The 20,504-nt window shown below is 43.5% G+C and overlaps 1 protein-coding gene across 1 annotated transcript in view; it reads right to left on the bottom strand.

The window, feature by feature from the left end:
* WDR18 (WD repeat domain 18) overlaps positions 1-20,504 on the bottom strand; it is a 75,092-nt gene that overhangs the window by 32,615 nt on the left and 21,973 nt on the right. The window contains exons 3-7 of the mRNA XM_087703156.1: positions 14,431-14,564; positions 13,014-13,155; positions 8,390-8,533; positions 5,180-5,244; positions 3,723-3,847 (exon numbers count right to left, since the gene is read on the bottom strand). Of these exons, the coding sequence (XP_087559282.1) occupies positions 3,723-3,847; positions 5,180-5,244; positions 8,390-8,533; positions 13,014-13,155; positions 14,431-14,564 (610 nt within the window). The remainder of the gene's footprint in view (positions 1-3,722; positions 3,848-5,179; positions 5,245-8,389; positions 8,534-13,013; positions 13,156-14,430; positions 14,565-20,504) is intronic.

The following is a 20,504-nucleotide window of genomic DNA, read 5'->3' as shown; positions in this document are numbered from 1 at the left end:
CTCACTGGCCTGGATTTCTATCAAACCGAGTTTCCAATTTCTTAAACTATGTAGGAACAGAGCAAGGTTAGTCTATGGGGGCAAAACATCAGGAGGGGGTCTGGTGGAGTTTTTTCTGAGCAACACATTTTATAGAAAAAGCATAAGCATTCGTGAACCTTTGCCAGACTTTTTTCGATCTATTTCTTAAAGTGACCGGCTAAATGCCTCCAGGAATCCTATGGAGGACCAGATGCTCCCTCTGCATGGTTAATTATTACAAATGATTATCCAAGATCCTTTCTTCCCTATGGATTCTACCTTAAACTTTCATTTAAAATCAGTGGTGGGATCCTGCCGGTTTAACAACCGGTTCGGTGATCGCGTGTTTTACCAAAATGTACCTTCCACGTCACTTCTTGGGGAGTAACACAGCTGAGGCGCAGCAATCCGCTTTGCCACACTAATCAGCTGAGAGGTTATAGTAAGTAAAACGCAAGGGTGGGCAGGTGGGCCCACCTGATCGTCAGAGCAAACAGGTTCGCTCTCAGCTGATCGTCGGAGGTACCGGTTCGCCCGAATGGGTCCGAACCGGCTGAATCCCACACTGTTTAAAACCCTTTAAGTATCCACCACAATAATATTAACATTGAGCTGTTCAGAGCTTGTTTTTTCCCCACTGATTCTGAAGCTGTTTACCAATCAAAAGAAATACCTATTAAATGCAGGTAGTCCTCAACTTACAATGGTCAATTTAGTGACTGAAGTTACAATGGCACTGAAAAAAGGGACTTATGACCATTTTTCACACTTATGACCATTGCAGCATCCTTACAGTCCGCATGATAAAAATTCAGATGCTTGGCAACTGATTCATATTTATGACGGTTGCAGTGTCCTGGGGGTTACGTGATCCCCTTTTGCAACCTTCTGACAAGCAGTCAATGGGTAAGCTGGATTGACTTAACAACTGTGTCACTCACTTAACAACTGCACTGATTCAATTAATAACCGTGGCAAGAAAGGTTGTAAAATGGGGCAAAATCCAATTAACAACTGTCTGAGCCACAGAAAGTTTGGGCTCAGTTGTGGCCATCTGTCGAGGACTATCTGTACCCTCTAGGGCCGTGATGGCGAACTTATGGCACGTGTGCCACAGGTGGCAAGCGTAGCCATATTTGCCAGCACAGCAGCCCTCTGAAGGCCATTTTCTCCCTCCCCAGGCTTCAGGAAAACCCCCGGAGGGTGAAAAACATGCCCAATGGGTCAACCGGAAGTTCATTTCCCGCGACGTGAGTCGCTCACGCATGCGCGGGGTGGGTCACTTGCGCATTTGCAGTGGGAGGTTGCTCGCGCATTTGCAGGTGGGGGGTTGCTCATGCATGCGCAGGTGGGTGGGCATGCGTGTGCGTGCACTAGTGCGCATGCACATAGCTTTGGAACATCTTTAGAAAAGGTTAGCCATCGCCGCTCTAGGGATTAGCCTTGAACTCCGTATCTGGTTTTTGGGTTTTTTCTGGCGATTTTATAAATGTGCTTCCACTTTCCTCATTTGTAACCCACCTTAGAAACATCTGAATCTGAGAACGGCGAACATAAATTTAGTAGAGCGCATCAGAAAAATGTTCTCCATGGCAGATATATAAAAACCTTTATCGCGTTAACTGATTTTTGTCATTTTTTATATGGACAGGAAAAAAAAATCTCAAATGCTCAATTTGCACAAAAAATATTATTGGTTGTAGATCATTCTGGATCTCTCCCTCCCATCCCCAGCTCTACTATCTCTCCCTTGCTTGCTGGCTTCTGACAAAGCAAACTCAATGGGGGAAGCCAGATTCACTTAACAACTGCAAGATTCACTTAATGGCAAAAAGGTCATAAATGGGACGCAACTCTCTTAACAACAACCATAAAAGCATTCCAAAACTACATCCTAGAACAGTGTTTTCTCAAGGACAGATAGTTCTTGACTTACAACTTCAATAGAGCCAAACGTTTTCTGCTGGTGAGACATTGTTAAGTGGATTTTGCCCCATTTTATGAACTTTCTTATTACAGTTGTTATATTACCTAATGGCCACCAAATGAGAAGGACTCACTGGAGAAGAGCCTAATGCTGGGAAATATGGAGGGCAAAATAAGAAGGGGACGACAGAAAATGAGGTGGCTGGATGGAGTCACTGATGCAGTAGGCGTGAGCTTAAATGGACTCCAGAGGATGGTAGAAGACAGGAAGGCCTGGAGGAACGTTGTCCATGGGGTCGCGATGGGCCGGACGCGACTTCGCAACTAACCACAACAAATCAGAGTAGATTTGTTGATTTTCACTGCAATTATTAATTTTGTAAGATGGTTGTTAAGTGAATCTGGCTTTGCCATTGTCGCAAAAGAGGATCACATGACCTTGGGACCCTGCAACTGTCGTACGTATGGGCCAATTGCCAAGCATTTGTGAATTTTGATCAGGTGACCATGGGGATGATGAGAAGTGTAATAAAAAATTAAGTCACTTTTTTCAGTGCCGTTGTAACTCTGAATGGTCGCTAAAGGAACTGTTGTAAGTCAAGAACTACTTGTAATTTGGTTCACCCTTCTTAAAGTTGCCAAGATTGAGAACTACTGCCCTGGAAGTAATATTATGGGGGGCAGGCAGCCTTACAACTTCAAGCGTGCGATATGGTCCTTTTATACAAACAGAACTCCTGCCGCAGCTTACATTGTGTGTTTAGCTAACTACCAAGTCATTCAGCACGATGAAGAATTTATGATACCAAGTCTCATTATGATATTTAAGATTCAGCCATGCAAATTTTATATCCCTTTTTGCTAACTTAATGTTTTAAGCCTTGCTTAGGCCGTTCAGAACATCCAAAGTAAAGAGGAGTTGTAAATCATATTGCGATGGTAATGAACTGAAAGAAACCAGTCTGCTTTCATGGGAAATTCATGGAGATAAAGGTTTTATGCAACAACAAGAGCTCTGATGCAAAATAAAACAGCGACTTGAATCCCCAGCCCCACCCAGCTCAAAATAGAGAAAATTCCCCAAGGAAAATGTCCAATCAAATTCAACCGGAATTTCTCAAACCTATCTTCAGAAGAACCAGGTGTACACAAAAGGCTTACCAAAAGGCTATCCAGATTCAATAATAGGTTAAAAGATTAAGCTACTTCTATATTAATGCTAGGGATGCAGTGGCTCAGTGACTAAGACGCTGCCTTGTCTTATTGCTTCCGCCCTTCGCCTGCTCTACTAAATGGAGCCACATGCGATGATCAGCTGTGCTTTGGAAGCTGCCTCTCAGCCCCAACGAGAGCCCTCGCTCACTCACAACCAGCGAACTAATGTGCCAAAGCTGACAAGGCTAAGGACGCTAGTCAGATGAATACCTGGTAGGCCCCCCCCCCACTATTTTCCTCCCCAAAAACTAAGGTGCGTCTTATACTTCCTGAAAATCAATTTATATTCCGCCCAAGTAGGAGAAGGAAAGTGTTCTGTCAAGACAGAATTAAGGTAGGCCTGGGGTTGATGAGTTCCCCTCCCCGCTCGACTTGGTGTGTGATTCTTGCCTATTTTAACTACTTGTATTGTGTTCTATGTTCCCCTTTTCCCCTTATGAGTTGTTTGCCGCCCTGAATCCTTCCCGGAGAAGGGCGGCATACAAATAAAATAAATCCTAATCCTAAATCCTACTCCGAAAAATACAGTAAGTTAAATATCTATACCGACATGTACAGACCTTTGTAATTCACAGTGCGGAGACATTGTTTGCTCTGGATGTCCCACAGCCGAACTGTTTCATCATGAGAGCCAGACAGCAGAAGGCTTCCATCAGTGGAGACGGAGAGACACGTCACCTGATTCCTACGGAAAGAACAAGACTGCGGCTTTACTTGAGGATCTTCAATGTTTTCGCAAGTGGCGCAATCAAGAGAAAATTGGGGTCCAGATGTCCATGCTCTTGTTCGGCAGAACAAGAGGAGGGGTCCTACTTTTTCAACATCTGCGGTAAGTTGAAAAACAAATCATACTAAACTCTGAAGAGCCCCCCCTCTTCCTGAATGGTCTTACAGGTAGTCCTCAATTAAAGACTGTCTCATTCAGTAACTGTCTGCAGTTGCAACAGTGAGGAAGAAGTAACTTTGCAGGTCTGCAGGTCTGCAAAGCGAAAGAAAGCTGAAGTAAGGTTGTAAACATAGTTGTGGTTTCCCTTAGTTATTGGTTTACTAAATTTATAAGCCACCCATCTCACTAACCAAAGCCACTCTGGGTGGATTACCAACCGCAATGCTTAATAACTGAGTTGCCAGTTGTGATTTGGTTATTAAAGAAGGCAACCAGTCTAAAAGTGCTTACTTTGATTTTGAAGAGTCCTCAGTGGTCTTGCTTGTTCTCTTGCAGATGTTTCATTACCCAAACTAGGTAACATCATCCGCTCTGATGACGTTACTGAGTTTGGGCAATGACAGCCTGCAAGAAAACAACTAAACCCAGAGAGCCCCAAGGGCCCCTCATTTCAATCCCGAGCTACAAATATTCCTCTTTATTGGTAGTTCGATCTTAGCTATCAATGTCATTACTGTAATATTTTTATTAAGTGGTTGAAATGGTGCTTGAGATGTCTATGCTCCCACTCACCCAGGTCCCTTTAACCCAGGGGTCTGCAACCTTAAACACGCAAAGGAAACTTTCAGATTCGGGTTTTCCCAGATGTGCCAATATGGCATCTCTAATGAAATGGAATTTTGAGGAAACGCAAGCCTTGGAGTCGTCTTTCGTTGGGGGTGTTATTTGGAACCCTGACATGAACCCGAAACTGAAAGTTTCTAAGTTTCCCCCACCCAAAAGAAAGTTCAAGTCCCTGCCAAGCACCCACGTCCGTCACATGGTCCAATCAGGTACCATCCAAAACAGGAGATGCCTCCTAGTCACCTCATCACAACTGCAGGGCCAGATGACCTTGACTTTCGGAGAAAGAATGTTATTATGGCTATATATCATCCACACTCTGTATAATCTCCCCTCCCCATTTTCCCACAGTAGAAAAATATGGCAGGCCTGAAGTCCAAAAGATGGCTTCCGGATCTGACACAGACATTCATTCCTGCAGTAGCTATAAGTGGAAGCTGTGCTGGCCCAGGCTAAATATTTAAGTCGTGCTAGTTCAAGAAAGGAACAGAAAAATTAGACACTCACCGATGTCCTTTGAAGGTCTTTCCATTCTCCTGCTCAGACTGAAAACCTCTCTCTCTTTGCACAGGCTGAGAGAAGGGAGAACATTATATTTTAATGCACCATTATGGATTAAAATTAAACAGGGATGAAAGATTGAGGAAGCTCCTTCCAAGTTAATAACTCACGTTATTCCTTATATTTTTCTCAGGCTGTACTACTTTGGTAGCAAGACCTTCCCTTTATCAGCCATCTAATACTTTTAAACTGGAAGTACTAAGGATCTTCTACTGAGCTATGGTTACTAGAAGAAACTATGGTTGCTAGAAGGAAGCAGAGATTTGCTGCTGAAATTCTTTGGCATTTCAGGTACTGTAACCTTAAGGCTGCCCACCCCCAACATCGCTTCCCTCCCTGAAAATCAATTTATATTCCGCCCAAGTAGGAGAAGGAAAGTGTTCTGTCAAGAAAGAATTAAGGTAGTCTCTGGGAAACGAAAAGTAGCAGACTACGGAAGAAGCAATGGCCATTAAAAGCAAAACAAAACCAGGAGGTGGTTTTCTTTCTTAACCCAATTAGGAAAAAGTCGGATTTGGGGGTGGCTTGTGCTGTTGAGCTGATCTGCAGGAACCCAAAGTCCAAAAGGCAACACTGCTACACTCCAGTCACATTTTAATGAGGTATACTCATTATTGGTTAATTATGGCTTTCTTTCTACTTTTCTTTTGTGGCCTGCTTAGAGCTTCAGTTGGGCATAAGAAACTAATGAGAAGAAACCATGGGTCACACAGATCTGACTTTCCATTCCTGACTTAACAGATTCAGCAGACAAAAAGTGGCATTTTTTATTCATAATGTAAGAAAGGACCTTCTAACGGTTTCCTTTATAGCAATAGCAATAGCACTTATATATACTGTCAGAATATTCATGAACTGGAATAGGACATAGCAACAGGTCAGCCATTGGGGACTGGCTGGAATAGGACAGGGTAACCGTGACCCGTCAAAAGCGCGGACGGCAAAAGCGCGATCGACAAAATCGCGCCTTTGACGTCATCACAGCGCGACGAAAAAGATCGAAAAATTCAAATAAAAATTAATAAAAATTAAATTAAAGCAAGCCGATTCACATAAAGGTAAGGGTTAGGGTTAGGGTTAGGGTTAGGTTAAGGGTTAGGGTTAGCTTTAGAGCGTTAGCGTTAGCGTTAGGGTTAGGATAAGGGTTAGCGTTAGGTTTTTCGTTACTTTAACGGTTAGGTTTTGGGTTAGGTTTAGGGTTAGGTTAAGGGTTAGGTTTAGGGTTAGGTTTGGGGGGCTTAGGGTAAGGTTTTCGCTTTATTTTTACAATTTTTCGATCTTTTTCGTCGCGCTGTGATGACGTCACAGCGCGCTTTTGTCGAGCGCGATTTTGTCCTACGCGCTTTTGTGGTGGAACCCAGGGTAACAAGGTCAGCCAATGTATAGGCATGGCAACTGGGTCAGCCAATGGGAACTATTTGGTGACTGAGAGCCATGCCAGATGGCTTAGAGCCTGGGTGTGGCTTACCTATGTAGCTCTGTGTCTGTGCAAGAGAATTAATCTGTATTAAGCTCTGAACTCTGAACTGAAACCAATTCTCCTCTACCTGTGCTTTGCCTCTAACTACTACCATGTTGGAGAATCCATTATTGGTATTATACATTTACTCAAGTGTTATTATGTATATAAAGAAGTTTCTTATTTAAATGAATCCTGCTGAATCAGTTATCTGTTTGTGCTTTCTGGATTTGATTTTTGCAACAAACGCTGATATATACCATTCATAAGCCCGCTCTAAGTGGTTTACAGAGTCAGCATATTGTCCCCAACAATCTGGGTTTTCATTTTATCGACCTCTGCAGGATGGAAGGCTGAGTCAACCTTGAGCCATTCAGGATCGAACTCCCGGCAGTGGGCAGAGTTAGCCTGCAATACAGCATTCTAACCACTGCACCACCACAGCTTATCTTACCATGGAAAGCTTTTTTGGACTGCTGTGTAAATCAGTAGCTACCAATGTGCTTATTCATGAATGCAAAGATGTAGGAGAATGTTTGTACGGTTGCCTCAGGACCTTAGAAATGATTAATTTTTTAAAAAAAAATTTTAAAAGTGCTTGAAACCTGGCAAAGGTATAAATCATGTAACTCCTCACCTCAGGTTCAAATAGACCTTGGCTTACGATCATAAATGATCATGAAATTAACAGTCCTAAGTCATTGTGATCATAGTTCAAAGCATCGTGTGACCGGATTCGACATTATGACCATTTTTATGGTCATTAAGTGAACACATGGTTGTTAAGCAAATCTAGTTCCCCCAATGTACTTTTTTTTTTTTTTTTTTGCTGGAATGTAAATGCTGGCAAATAGCTAAAAATGTTGCAAATGGTAATTTTCAGAATGCTGCAAACCACTGTAAAGATGAGCTGGTTGCCAATCGCCCAAAAATGCGATCATATGACTGGTATGTGTGTGTGTCCGTGTGTGTCCATCATAATTTCAAAAATGGATCATGTCACTCTGGGAAGGTCCATCGTAACTTTGAATGGTTGAGAAATCAGCCTCAAGTTAAGGGCTATCTGTCTCATGAGATTTATAAAGCAAGAATTGCGGGTGGGGGACGACTTCACAGGGTATGGGAATCCTGTGAGGTTTGGGCCATTTGTTCATTTAATTTTACTTTTTTATATTTTTGCATTCATGCATTGGCAGACCCCCCTGAATATCTGTCCTGAAGGGCAAAAGTGTTTCCCCGTACGCCATCACTCTGTTAAACAAGTAACTCCCTCAACACCGTCAAATTACTAAGTCTGCATTACTATTACTATTAATCTTCTCATCGTTCCTATCACCCATCTCCTCCCACTTATGACTGTGTGGCTGTAACTTTGTTCCTTGTATCCTTACGGTTAATATTGATTGTTTCCTAGTATGATTTGATTGCTTATTAGTAACCTTGACTATCACTAAGTGTTGCACCTTATGATTTGTGATGAATGCATGTTTTATTTTATGTACACTGAGAGCATATGCACCAAAGACAAATTCCTTGCGTGTCCACACTTGGCCAATAAAGAATTCTGTTCTATTCTATTCCATTCTAAAAAAGATTTCTATAGAACACAATAATCCTAACAGGTCTGAAATTCCATCCCACTGCCCTGCCCAAGGTACCTGGGATGCTTACTAAATATTGCGCAAAATGGGACCTACCCAGGAGCAGAGGTCAACCTGGAAGATGGAACCATCCAGTCCGCCACAGAACATGCGGTATTCTGCAAGGTCAAGGGTCACTGACATGATGCTCACATCGAAGACGACAGAGAGGAGAAGGTTCCCAGAGGAGATCTCCCACAACTGAGAATGGGAAAACGGTGCAGATTAAAATCCAGGTTTTAGCTGTAATGCTACAAAATTAAACCGGGTGCCAGTCTATGAATAGGACATGCATTACAAATCAATAGCAGTACAGTGGGATTTTTACATAAGGAGAGAAAAATTCTTCTTTTCAGAGATTCGGGAAGCAAGAACAAAAGGAGATGAATTCTTATAAATGCATCTTCCCCAACCTGGCACTGATGCACGCTTCGTTCCTTCCCCTGAGATTAAGCCCACGTGTTGAGCACGGAGCTTTCTGCTGTTCTTTGTCCTCGCTTGTGCCTTATAATCCAGATGGAATTTTATGTAACCCAAGTTACCTCGGGGAAGGCAGCCGAAGCTTCAATTAGACAGGCTGAGGCTCAATGGTCCTGCCAATTGTATAAAAGCTTGGAAGGAAATCTGGGATATCCAAAGGAGCATCAAGAAGCACACACACAGCGGCAATTTTGTGGTCCAGGCTACTTTGCACATAGGCAGTCTGTCAGGCCTGGAAGCCATCTTTTGCATTAGGCCAGAGATGGCTAACCTTTTTGTTCTCGCATGCCGAAAGTGCGCACATGTGCATGCCCACACCCATAATACAATGTGTGCGCCCCCTCCCACCCCATTTTGAACATAGCAGGCCTCCCTGAAACTACCTGGGACCAAAAATGGGGTGCAGGGGGCACACCGCACCCCCCCGCACTCCCACCCCGTGCATGTGTATGCTCCTTACAGGTGTTATGTCTGCCTTGTATGCAGCTTTATTTGTCTCTAGCATTCATCTCCATTATTCAGTGATGCATTTCCTGCCTCTCTAGGATTTACCTCTATCTGCTCCTATGAGGCACTTCATGTTCCTGTTGGATCTATAGAGTTATATTCTTGATGGCTTGTATAGTGTTTTAACTGCATTTTGATTAGACAATATGCGCTGGAGACCCAAGTCAGCTGGCTGGCGGGAGGCGCATGCGCAGTGGAGTTCAGAAGAGGCAGGGAAGCCTCCGTGTACCACCTGTGGCACGCATGCCATAGTTTTGCCACAGTGGTGGGATTCAACCAGTTCGTACCTATTCAGAAGAACCGGTTGTTAACTTTCTAAGCAGTTCAGAGAACTGGTTGTTGGAAGAAATCTCATTTTGTTTTTTCCCCCACTTTACAGGGCTAATCCTGTAAGGAAGGCAGGAAGGAAGCATTCTGGTGTTGTTTCTAGCCTGATCTTTACTGCCCTGCTTACAGAAACTGCCTCTCCAGTTAACCCTTATGACATTGTAACAGCTGAGGCAACGCGCCCATTGACATGAGTGACATAGTTGGCCACGCCCACCCAGTCACATGACCACCGAGCCACACCTACCCAGCTGGTCATTAGGACAGAGAACCGATTGTTGAATTATTTGAATCCCACCACTGGTTCGACATCATGGCATTAGGCCATCAGGCCTGCCATATTTATTGCTGTGGGTAATAAAACCTGACAATAGTCCTTGTTGAATGGCCACTAGTTTGGTGACAATTCCAAGTTGAAATGGTGCTGAATGAGAGGTACCTATGACAAATCCTCATAGTTGCGGCTGTTTGTAGCGTCCCTCATTCCAAGTTAGGCTCTTGGCGAACCGGCTTGAGATTATGACATTGCAGTGTCCAACAGTCACGTTACTTGTCATTTGTGAAACCTTCGCTCCCAGCTTCCATCAAGTAAACTCAACAGGGGAGCCAGCGGGAGGTTAGAAATGATGGTTCCACCACAAAACCGTGTTCGACTAAAGGGCGCTCGACGAAACCGCGTAGCTGACGTCATCACAGCGCGACAACAGCGCGGAGAAAAAAGCACGCTGTAAACGCTAAACCTAAAATTAACCCCTAAACCTAAACCTAACCCCCCTAAACCTAATCCTAAACCTAACCCTTAACCTAACCCTAAACCTAACCCTTAACCTAACGCTAAACCTAATCCTAACCCTTGACCTAACCCTAACCCTTAACCTAACCCTAACCCTTAACCTAACCCTTAACCTAACCCTTACCTTAACTTGAATCGGCTTGCTTTCAAAGCGCTATTTAAAGCGCCCTTCTTTCTCTGCGCTCGCTGTTGTCGCCCTGTTGATGATGTCAGCGACGCAGTTTAATCGGGCGCGCTTTAGTCGAGCGCGGTTTTGTCGTGCCACGAGAAATGATGATCACACCTCCAGGAAATGCTGTGGGATTTGTTTAATGATGGGATGGCTGGAACTACCACCATAAGCTGGCCACAGTCACATGAAGCTGTGCTGTACAACTGTGTTGCTTAGGGACAGGGTTCCCAATCCCAATGACTGTGGTTAAACGAGGACCTGCTGCCCCTTGAAAATTGTAGTTGTTGAAAGTTGTAGACTGTCTCAGGGTGCTTTTTTTTTTCAAGAGGCAACTGGGCTTTCTGGTTTTTCTTCGAAGACGTTTTGCTTCTCATCCAAGAAGCTTCTTCAGCTCTGGCTGGAGGGTGGAGAAAAAAAACCTGACTGGATGGTAAGTTTTCCCCCCCACCTTCCAGTCAAGAGCTGGAGAAGCTTCTTGGATGAGAAGTGAAACGTCTTCAGAGAAAAACCAGAAAGTCCAGTTGCCTCTTGAAAAAAGCACCTTTGAGACAACCATGACCTGGATGACAGAAAATCTCCATAGACAGTTGTGGATTTTCTGTTACACAAAACAGTAAAAGGCACCTTGACTGTGAAAGATTCCCAACTTCAAGCTCAGGGGTACATTTTCCCTACACTCCAGCTAAATGCCAAAGAGATGGTGCTGTTTTTTCAGTCCTTAAATCGGGAACATCCAGCATTTACCTCATTTGTCTCTTTCCCCAATTCCCCCCCCCCCACTCCTGGTATCCTGAGACTAATTAGAATATATGGTGAGGTTATTTTACAATACGTTCAGTTCCACGACCCATTTCTGAACTGTGTTATACATAGGACAGAAAAAAAAAATCCATGCTGAAAATAGGGGGGGGGGTTATATTGCCCCTCCCTCCCCAGCAGGGTGCGCTTCCAGAAACCTTTAGAAAAGCTTTAGAAAAGGATTTGTTGCATGTAAGCAAAAGGTTTCCGTTTCCAAAACCTACCAAGTATACCAGCAGAAATGAATATGCATATGTACATATTTGCCAAGCAGAGGTTGTGATTTCTTACCTTAAAAAGGATTCGGCATGAACAAAGCAATTCAATTCCCTAGCTGTGTGCAAAATTATGCAATCCAGTTCTGGAACATTCCATTTTGCTCCCAAAAGAGATTGAACTGCCTTTTCCTGCATATACTTTGCTCTTCTTGAAAAAAATGGCTCTTTAGGAACAGTACTTTATTTGTGCTCTCCTCATCAAATTCAATTGCAGAGAAATACTAACAGTTCAACTGGAGAATTTTTGGAGAAATCAGAAGGTCCCAAGGAATACGGTATCTTGCACAAAACTATAATGCAGCTGATCCTCCACTTACGACCACAATTGAGCCCAACATTTCTGTGGTTAAGCGAGACGGTTGTTAAATGAGTCTTGCCTCATTTTACAACCTTTCTTGCCCCGGTTGTTAGAGTGAATCACTGCAGTTATTAAGCTAGGAATACAGTTGTTAAGTAAATCTGGCTTCCCCCATTGACTTTATTTGTTAAAAAGTCGCAAATAAATATGAACCAGTTGTCAAACATCAAAATTCTGATCTTCTGACTGAGGGGATGCTGCAATGGTCATAAGTGTGAAAAACAGTCATTTTTTTCAATGCCGTTATCAACCCTGAAGCTGACCTGACCAAAGCCATCTTAGAGGCCTCAGTGTTGCCACACTGGAGAAGAGGGATAGGGAGTGGGGGATTAGAGATAGCTGGGGTTTTGTAGCCAAAATAAAATACTTTTCTCTTAGGAACCAAGGACATTCTCATACCTGGTCAGAGGAAGGTGGAGTGATGTCACCAGGCAACGCCTTGATTGGACCATGTGACTGATTGTTTGGGGAGGTGGAAAACTTTTACTTTTAATTAGGTGAAAATCGTGGGAATCTTCAGTCGGTTTTCAACAGTTCTGCGGCAACATGACATATCCAATAAAAGTATTATTTGAGGAATCTACCTGCCTTGGATGTTTTGTTTGCTGTAGGTATTTTACTTGGGATCCTGACAGCCATACCTTTTAACGGGCGTTAAACTAATGGTTATAGGTTGAGAACTACCTATCATCATGAACCTTCTTTTAACGAGCCCATAATTCCTTGCAGGGTGGAGTCTGGGCAACTGAATGTAGCTAGCAGTGTGTTTTAATGGCCGGATACCCTTCCTGGCACCAATGCAATTCATCAGATATACTCTCAGTGTGCCCAGAAAGAGAAATATCAGCCTCTATCCAGGATCGAGCTCACAGCCTCAGGATTGTGTAGTGAGAACTCCACCTCCTAGGCCAACGCACCACCACCAGGTTGAGAACTATCTATGCTGCTTCCAAATGGAATATTCTTACCTTTGCTGTTTGGTCCAAAGAGGCTGTGGCAGCTCTGGCCAAGGGACCACCAACACCGCAGCAGAGATCTGTGATGGGGAGGCTGTGCCGTGACCACACGTGGCGAGGCTCAGGGCTTTGGCCATGTTCCACCTGTAGCACGCTGAGAAATGAATTGGTTTTAACACAATAAATAGGAAAGTTGTACGCAAGGATGGATTTGGAGCTGCAAACATGCACTCCATTTAACCGGTAAAGCAATAATGCTAAAAATGAGTGTTAGGGAATTCAGGTGGAAATCAATTGAGCAGGTAATTACAGGCTGCCCGTTTTATCTGCAGCTTGTTTTTTTTGATAAAGTCTAAATCTTTTAAGCTGCTTCTTCTAGTTATCTCTGCCTTCCGTTTTAGATTAACATGAACAAATCTGACTAAAGGAGAAAAATAAGGTTTGTCATCTTCCTGCGGACACTGAATAATCTCAGAATTCATGCACTAGGGCAGTGATGGCTAACCTTTTCCAGAGCAAGTGGCCAAAGCGCAAGCGTGCTCCTGAACCCCCAAAATGCAATGTGCATGTGTGTGCCCCTCAGATGTGTGTCCCCCCGGATGTGCCCCGCCCCCTGCACATGCGCACGTGGTCCCCCCACACGCCCCATGGATGTGCGGCAGAGACCCAAAGACCAGCTGGCCAGTGGGAGGCATGCGTGCATGCATGCTGAACTGGAGTGATGGCTCAAATGCCATAAGAGAGGGTGCTGCGTGCCACCTCTGGCATGTGTGCCATAGGTTTGCCATCACAGCACTAGGGTGTGCTTGGGGAAATTTTTCCCATCCACAAGAATCTTTCCTTTTTTTCCTGACCTTTACAGACTTTTATGTTAAGCTTTTTACAGTAGCTTAAGCAAGCAGCCTTACTTTTATCTATGACATATGCCACGGAGGATGCTAACTAAAGAGAGGATTCTGCAGAGGTAACTCCTAAATCCTGGCCCATAACTCTCTCCCTAAATATCAGTATAAAGAGGGCATTCTTGTCCTTTTGCAAACCTTTTTTAATTCTGCGAAGTTTATAGATCAAACTATACGTGGCCTTATTGTTTAAACTACCAAGGAGAGAATGTGATGTGATGTGATGAATCCAAACTTAAAGGTACTTCTTCAAAATAAATATTAATAATTAAATAGTCCATAATTAAAAGTAATTTAATTTAAAGCTTAACTAGGACATCGTTTGGCTGGGCGTATTTGTGAAGATAATACAAAAGAATTTCTTTCTGCATAAAAGTGGAACATACCTCCTCTAAAGCTCAGGACACTTTCAATATGTTAAAAGTTGGTACCCAAAATAATATTCTCATGCTGGAGCACTGGTAAATGCAGGGTTTGCTGTTCTCGTGGGCAGAATCGGGAAATTGGGAGGCCATTTCAATTCATACCTGTACAGGCTCCAGACTATGACAAGACTGTCTTTGGCTCCAGAGAGAAAATGGCTGCTGTCGTCTGTGAAGGCCAGGCAGCTTAAGTCCTGATAATGTCGATTCAGAATAGCAAGTAGATTCCCACTAGATACCTGCAGCAAAAAAATAAATAAACCAGGAGTAGAAATAAAGAGATGAAATAGAACTTCTCCTGCAAGTGGACAGGTCTATATATCTCTACAATTCTGATTCCGTAACATTCAACCGCTTGGAATTTTGCGCCAGAGGGCAAAAGTATTTCAACCAAAAGTACCTCAAAAGGGCTAACCTACAGAATGCATCCAAAATCCGGGGCCCATGACTCAAGTGGACTTGAAATTTGGCAAATTTTATAAAATATTTTATGACATAAAAATGATCACAAAAAATTAAGATAACACAAAATGTCATATTAACATTTTCTGTGCTGACGTGTATGTGTGTAAATAAAAGATAGATAGATAGATAGATAGATAGATAGATAGATAGATAGATAGATAGATAGATAGATAGATAGATAGATAGATAGATAGATACAGACAGACATGTTTTCCCGAAAATAAGCCCTGCCCGGATAATAAGCCCTCCCTGAAAATATTGCAACACAGCAGCAGCCATGAGGTGACCACGCTCACCGTCTCCTGCACTTCAAAATAGTAAGACCTCCTCGAAAATAAGGCCAAGTGCTTATTTTGGAGCTCAAAAGAAAATAAGACCCTGGCTTATTTTTGGGAAAACACGATAGGTGACAGACAGACAGACAGACAGACAGACAGGTAGTTCAACACATGGCTGTTTTCAAGGCAGAGACATCTCTGGATATATCCCAAAATTTTAAAGAATTTTTCCAGTGAAGTCGGCATATTAGAAGCTCTGCCAGTGCTGAAGGCTTTGAGGAATCTAGTGAGGAAACAGACTGCTCAACATGGGTTGTCTTCAAGGCACAGACACCTCTGAATATTCTCCAGAATTTTTTTATTTAAAACATTTATATAGCTGCCCATCTTTCAGCTTAACTTTGGATGGCTCCCAATCAAAAGTTAACATATAAAATCATATCAAAACTATAAAATGACTGATTAATAAAACATTAACAGTAATGTTAGGAACTTTTACTTCACAGAAAGAATAGTGGAAAGTTGGAAGCAAATCCCAGAGGAGGTAGTGGGTCAAACATCAGTACCTGAATTTAAACATGCTTGGGATAAACACAGGTCCATCATCCCACAAAACTAAACAAACAAACAAACAATAGTAAAATAAATAATACATCTGTAACACCATCAAACATCCATATCTGCCAATCACAGGTCTTTGGGAAAGACACAAAGGGCAGACAGAAATGTCAAATCCAGCCTGAACATCTGGCTGACTGTGCTCTGGACCATAAAATTAATAATTAAAATTAATTAGTTAATTAATTAAAAAGAAAACAAAAACAAAAGCTCAAAGGGCAGGCTAAATGGACCACTGGGTCTTTCCCTGCCATCAGTTTTCTGTGTTTCCCTTAAAACAACAAAAACCTGGCACCAAATCAAACTTCTAACATGCATTTTTCTGGCCTTCTCCCAGGCCTTGGGGGAAAAGCCAGATTTAAAAAAAAAAAAAAAATTTCCAGGGAAGGCAATACATTAGAAGCTCTGCTTTTTTGAAGGCATTGTGGAATCCAGTAAGGAAATATTTCTGAAAAGATGACCAGTGTGTTCTGACCCAGCCTTCACGTGTATTAAGTTTAAAGGTAAAGGTAATGGTTCCCCTTGCACATATGTGCTAGTTGTTCCTGACTCTAGGGGGCGGTGCTCATCTCCGTTTCAAAGCCGAAGAGCCACGCTGTCCAAAGACGTCTCCATGGTCATGTGGCCAGCATGACTAAACGCCGAAGGCACACGGAACGCTATTTTACCTTCCCACCAAAGATGGTTCCTATTTTTCTACTTGCACTGTTACATGCTTTTGAACTGCTAAGTTGGCAGAAGTTGGGACAAGTAACAGGAGCTCACTCCGTTACCCGGCACTAGGGATTCGAACCGCCAAACTGCCAACCTTTCTGATTGACAAGCTCAGCGTCTTAGCCACTGAGCCACTGTGAGTAAGCGGCTTACTCGGCAAGTAAAACAACCCCTTTTTCAAAACAGGGCAGGCAGCAACAGTCTTTTATTCATGTGGATATACAAAAACCAAACAGTCCTAACAAACCTAGTTCTGGCCAAGGAATCCAAGTTTGCTGTATACTAGAAAACAAATGGTTGTCTATGACAACTGGCCACTCCCAAACCCCTATTTATTTCCCAGCCAGGGAGAGGCCGGCTAGTGTCCATGTCTGCTTTTCCCTGAGAGCCAGCTGATTATTCTCCTTTGCTCTCCTCTCCTTTTCCCTCTGCACATACCATCTGGGATGGGCCCCATCTATTCCTCCCCCTCATTTAGCTCAGGCCCCGAAGAAAGCTGCCTGTCAGCCTCTGCTTTGCTGTTGCTTCAGCTGCCATGAAACAGGGAGGGAGGGCATGGTATTTGGGAGGGGTTACTCATTGTGCTGGAGGAAGGTTCTGGAGTTCACCGGTTGATCGGACTACGCATGCGTGGGAGTTTCCCGCCAGGACTAACGGCACCGACATTCCATCTTCGTGATGCCTTTTGAAGTTATCTTGCACCTGACACTTGGGTGAATTATGATTGGACTGTAACTGTGATGCCAAGGGGTGGGGAATGGGCTATTCTATATATCAATCGCTTTCGCGCCTAAATATTCAGATTTCGCTTCGCTATGCCTTTAATCATTTTTAATTAGTAAAAGTACACTTGATTTCCACACATGGAGTCTCGTGGTCTTTCTTTCCTAATTATTTAATGGAGAGGTGCTGACACTGCCTCTCTACCTGGGGGAGGACGGAAGGCCCCAGCTCTGAAGCTGCCCCAGGTTCTCCCTCCACCCCATCCTCCTCTGACTCTGCTGCTAGCTCTACTGGCAGCCTTCGGGCCACAACACAGCGGCTCACAGGTTGCCTAGCATGAACAAGCGTGCAGTTACAGAAAGCAACAAAACTCATTGTAACCATGTACCTAATAGGGTCAATTGCAGGAGTGAAATGCTCTTAAGTCTGCTACCGATTTGCTTCCACGAGGAGGTGCGCTGCAGATGCTAAGAAGCCTTTTCTGAGTTTGCAAAGGTAAGTAGAACCATGAGGGGGGGGGAAACAGCTGTGTCGTGTGATTTAGATTCATTAGAAAGCAGGATATAAATTGTGCGACACAGCGTATTGTCGCATAGCTGGTCGTTGGTATTTTTAAACTTTTTAAAGCATTTTTTTTTACTACTGGTTCAAGAGAACCAGTAGTTTAAAAATGCTTTAAAAAGTTTTTTAAAAGTTCTGCCGATCACGCGGCATGGCTGATTGTTGCACGGCTGATCATTGGAACTTTTAAAAAACTTTTTAAAAGCATTTTTTACTACCGGTTTGGGCGAACCAGCCCGAGAGAACCGTAGCATTTTACCCCTGGTTGATTTAACAGGCCATCAAATGATCGTGGTCAGATTTGGAAGTAGCTGTGTGGATGTCATCTCTCCGACCTACTTTGCAAGAGAGGATCCTTGCATGACAGGAGACAGTCACAGCAGCTTTGACAGTCCCTGGGGATATCACTGAAACCCTTTACTGTCCCATTTTACATGGAGCCCGACAAAAAATCTGAAAAATCCAAACACTTGTTTATTATTTTTGTTAAATAACAAATTAAACACAAGGAAACTTGTTTTCAGGCCCCGTTTGGGTAAATTGAGTGGAAAGCTGTAGCTATCCAACATGATCAGTGTCTGCTGCATTACATATTAATCTGCAATACAGCACTGTATAGTCATTGGCTTTTCAGGAACTTTCGACACTGATTTACTTTTGTGGGAAGGTCAGTTTGAGGGCCGGTATTATATATAGTCTTTTCTCCAAATTTTATCTCTTCAAATAGTGAGATTGCTGTTATAGGGATGAAACTATTTGTGGATTGATTTATTTGCCTGAGACCTGTTGTGACCTGCAAAGGAACAACAAGATGATGGACAGCAAGCTCATTCTCATGGCTGAGTTTTTCATTTAAGAACCTCCGATAAATTCCCGAGGATCGCTGTACTTTGTATTACGAGTGCTAACCAACATCCTGATCCGACTGGAAAGGTTAACTCATGTACAACCATATCCACACAGAAAAAAAGAGAAGCTTTTGAACTCTTACAACTCTTTTCCTTTCCAAAATCAGGCCACTCGAATGCTAATGAGGTTTAACTCTGGTTCTGTTATAGCTGCAGACAAATCCTTTTTTTTTTTGACTGACGGGCTACTTTGAACAAAGAATCATAATATTCTGACTGCAAACTCTTATTCTTTGCAATCCACGGATTGTGCTAACGATTAATTCAAGGAATCACAGCCATAAAGACAATGTGGCAATAGGGAAATTAATGAGAGTGATCTTGCCACCTGCTACTTTTTTTTATCTCAGCAGCTTCCTTCCAGGTAGAAATCACTTCAAGTGGCTCAGCTTAAAACAATGACTAACAATTTAGAGCCAAGAGAAAATCATCTAATGCCTCTGGCTACAGCAGTGTTCTGGAGACACTGCCTTCTATGAACCTTTCAGAAGATGAGGTGGTAGACCTATAGCCGTGATGGCGAATCCATGGCACGCATGTCAGAGGTGGCACGCAGAGCCCTCTCTATGGGAGCACGCACCGTCACCAGCTGTTCTTCTGGTTTTCGCTGTGCACTGGACAGCTGATCTTTGTATGCGCCAGAGGCCCGGAAACCTGGACTAGCTGGCTGGTGCGCATGCATGTGGCGGCCACCTGGTCTTCGGGTTTCCTGTGCTCCAGTATGTGCGAACACCAGCTGGCCAGCATGCGCATGTACCTGGTCTTCAAGTTTCCGGGGCTTGTGCGCACCCGCACGGTCCAGTTTGGGGTATTCGGTGCCGAAAAGGTTTGCCATCACTGAGCTATAGCCTTCCACCGTCCAACAATAGTTTCCAGGTTTCCACCTATTCCAGAATTTAATGATCGCAACTGCTTCCAGCTAAAGAGTAAGGAGAGGCAGGCTCCTTCTGATGCAGCCATATGGAAGCAAGTAAAGAAAGCAGGGGGTTGGACTAGAAGACCTCGGAGATCCCTTCCAACCCTACAATTACAGATTACCAGAGTTTAAAAGGGACCTTGTAGGTCATCTAGTCCAACCCCCCCCCCACCATTTCTGACCAATGGCAGCCCAATCTCTTATTGAGAGCCTCCAGGGATGAAGCTCCCACAACTTCCAAAGGCAAGCTGTGAGGGGTCCTTGGTGCTCTCTGAGCTTGATTGTTTTCTTGCAGATGTTTCATTACCACCCAAATGAGGTAACACCATCATGTTAACTCGTTTGGGTAATGAAACATCTGCAAGAAAACAAATAAGCTCAGAGAGCACCAAGGATCCCTCATTTCAACCCTGAGCTGCAAATATTCTCCTTTATCAGGACCAGTGGTGGGATTCAGCCAGTTTGCACCTATTCGGGAGAACCGGTTGTTAACTTTCTAAGCAGTTGGGAGAACCGGTTGTTGGAAGAAATCTCATTTTGTTTTTTTCCCCACTTTACAGGGCTAATCCTATAAGGAAGACAGGAAGGAAACATTCTGGTGTTGTTTCTAGCCTAATCTTTATTGCCCTGCTTACAGAAACTGCCTCTCTGGTTAACCCTTATTGCATTGTAACAGCTAAGGCGAAGCGCCCATCGACCTGAGTGACGTTGAGTTGGCCACACCCACACAAACACATGACCACCAAGCCCCACCTACCCAGCTGGTCATTAGGACAGAGAACCGGTTGTTCAATTATTTGAAACCCACCACTGATCAGGACTATGATTCTATGTTCTAAAGGAAAAACACAATAGCCTGAGTTTTGCTAAAGGAAAGTGGGAAAGTCTTGTCTCAGTTGCAAAAAAGTGGGAAGGTTGGTAGAGTGGGACCACCTCCTCTCCCTCTCTCTCTGATGCATCTGGTATAGGATGGATGGGATTCTTCTAAAGCTCTGA

The sequence above is a fragment of the Thamnophis sirtalis genome, unplaced genomic scaffold (genome assembly GCF_051295495.1).
Source record: "Thamnophis sirtalis isolate CommonGarterSnake01/CBP01778 unplaced genomic scaffold, rThaSir2_p1.2 scaffold_1, whole genome shotgun sequence".
NCBI classification, from domain to species: Eukaryota; Metazoa; Chordata; class Lepidosauria; order Squamata; family Natricidae; genus Thamnophis; species Thamnophis sirtalis.
The sequence above is the reverse complement of the archived record's forward strand: the minus strand, read 5'-3'. Positions and strand labels throughout refer to the sequence as shown.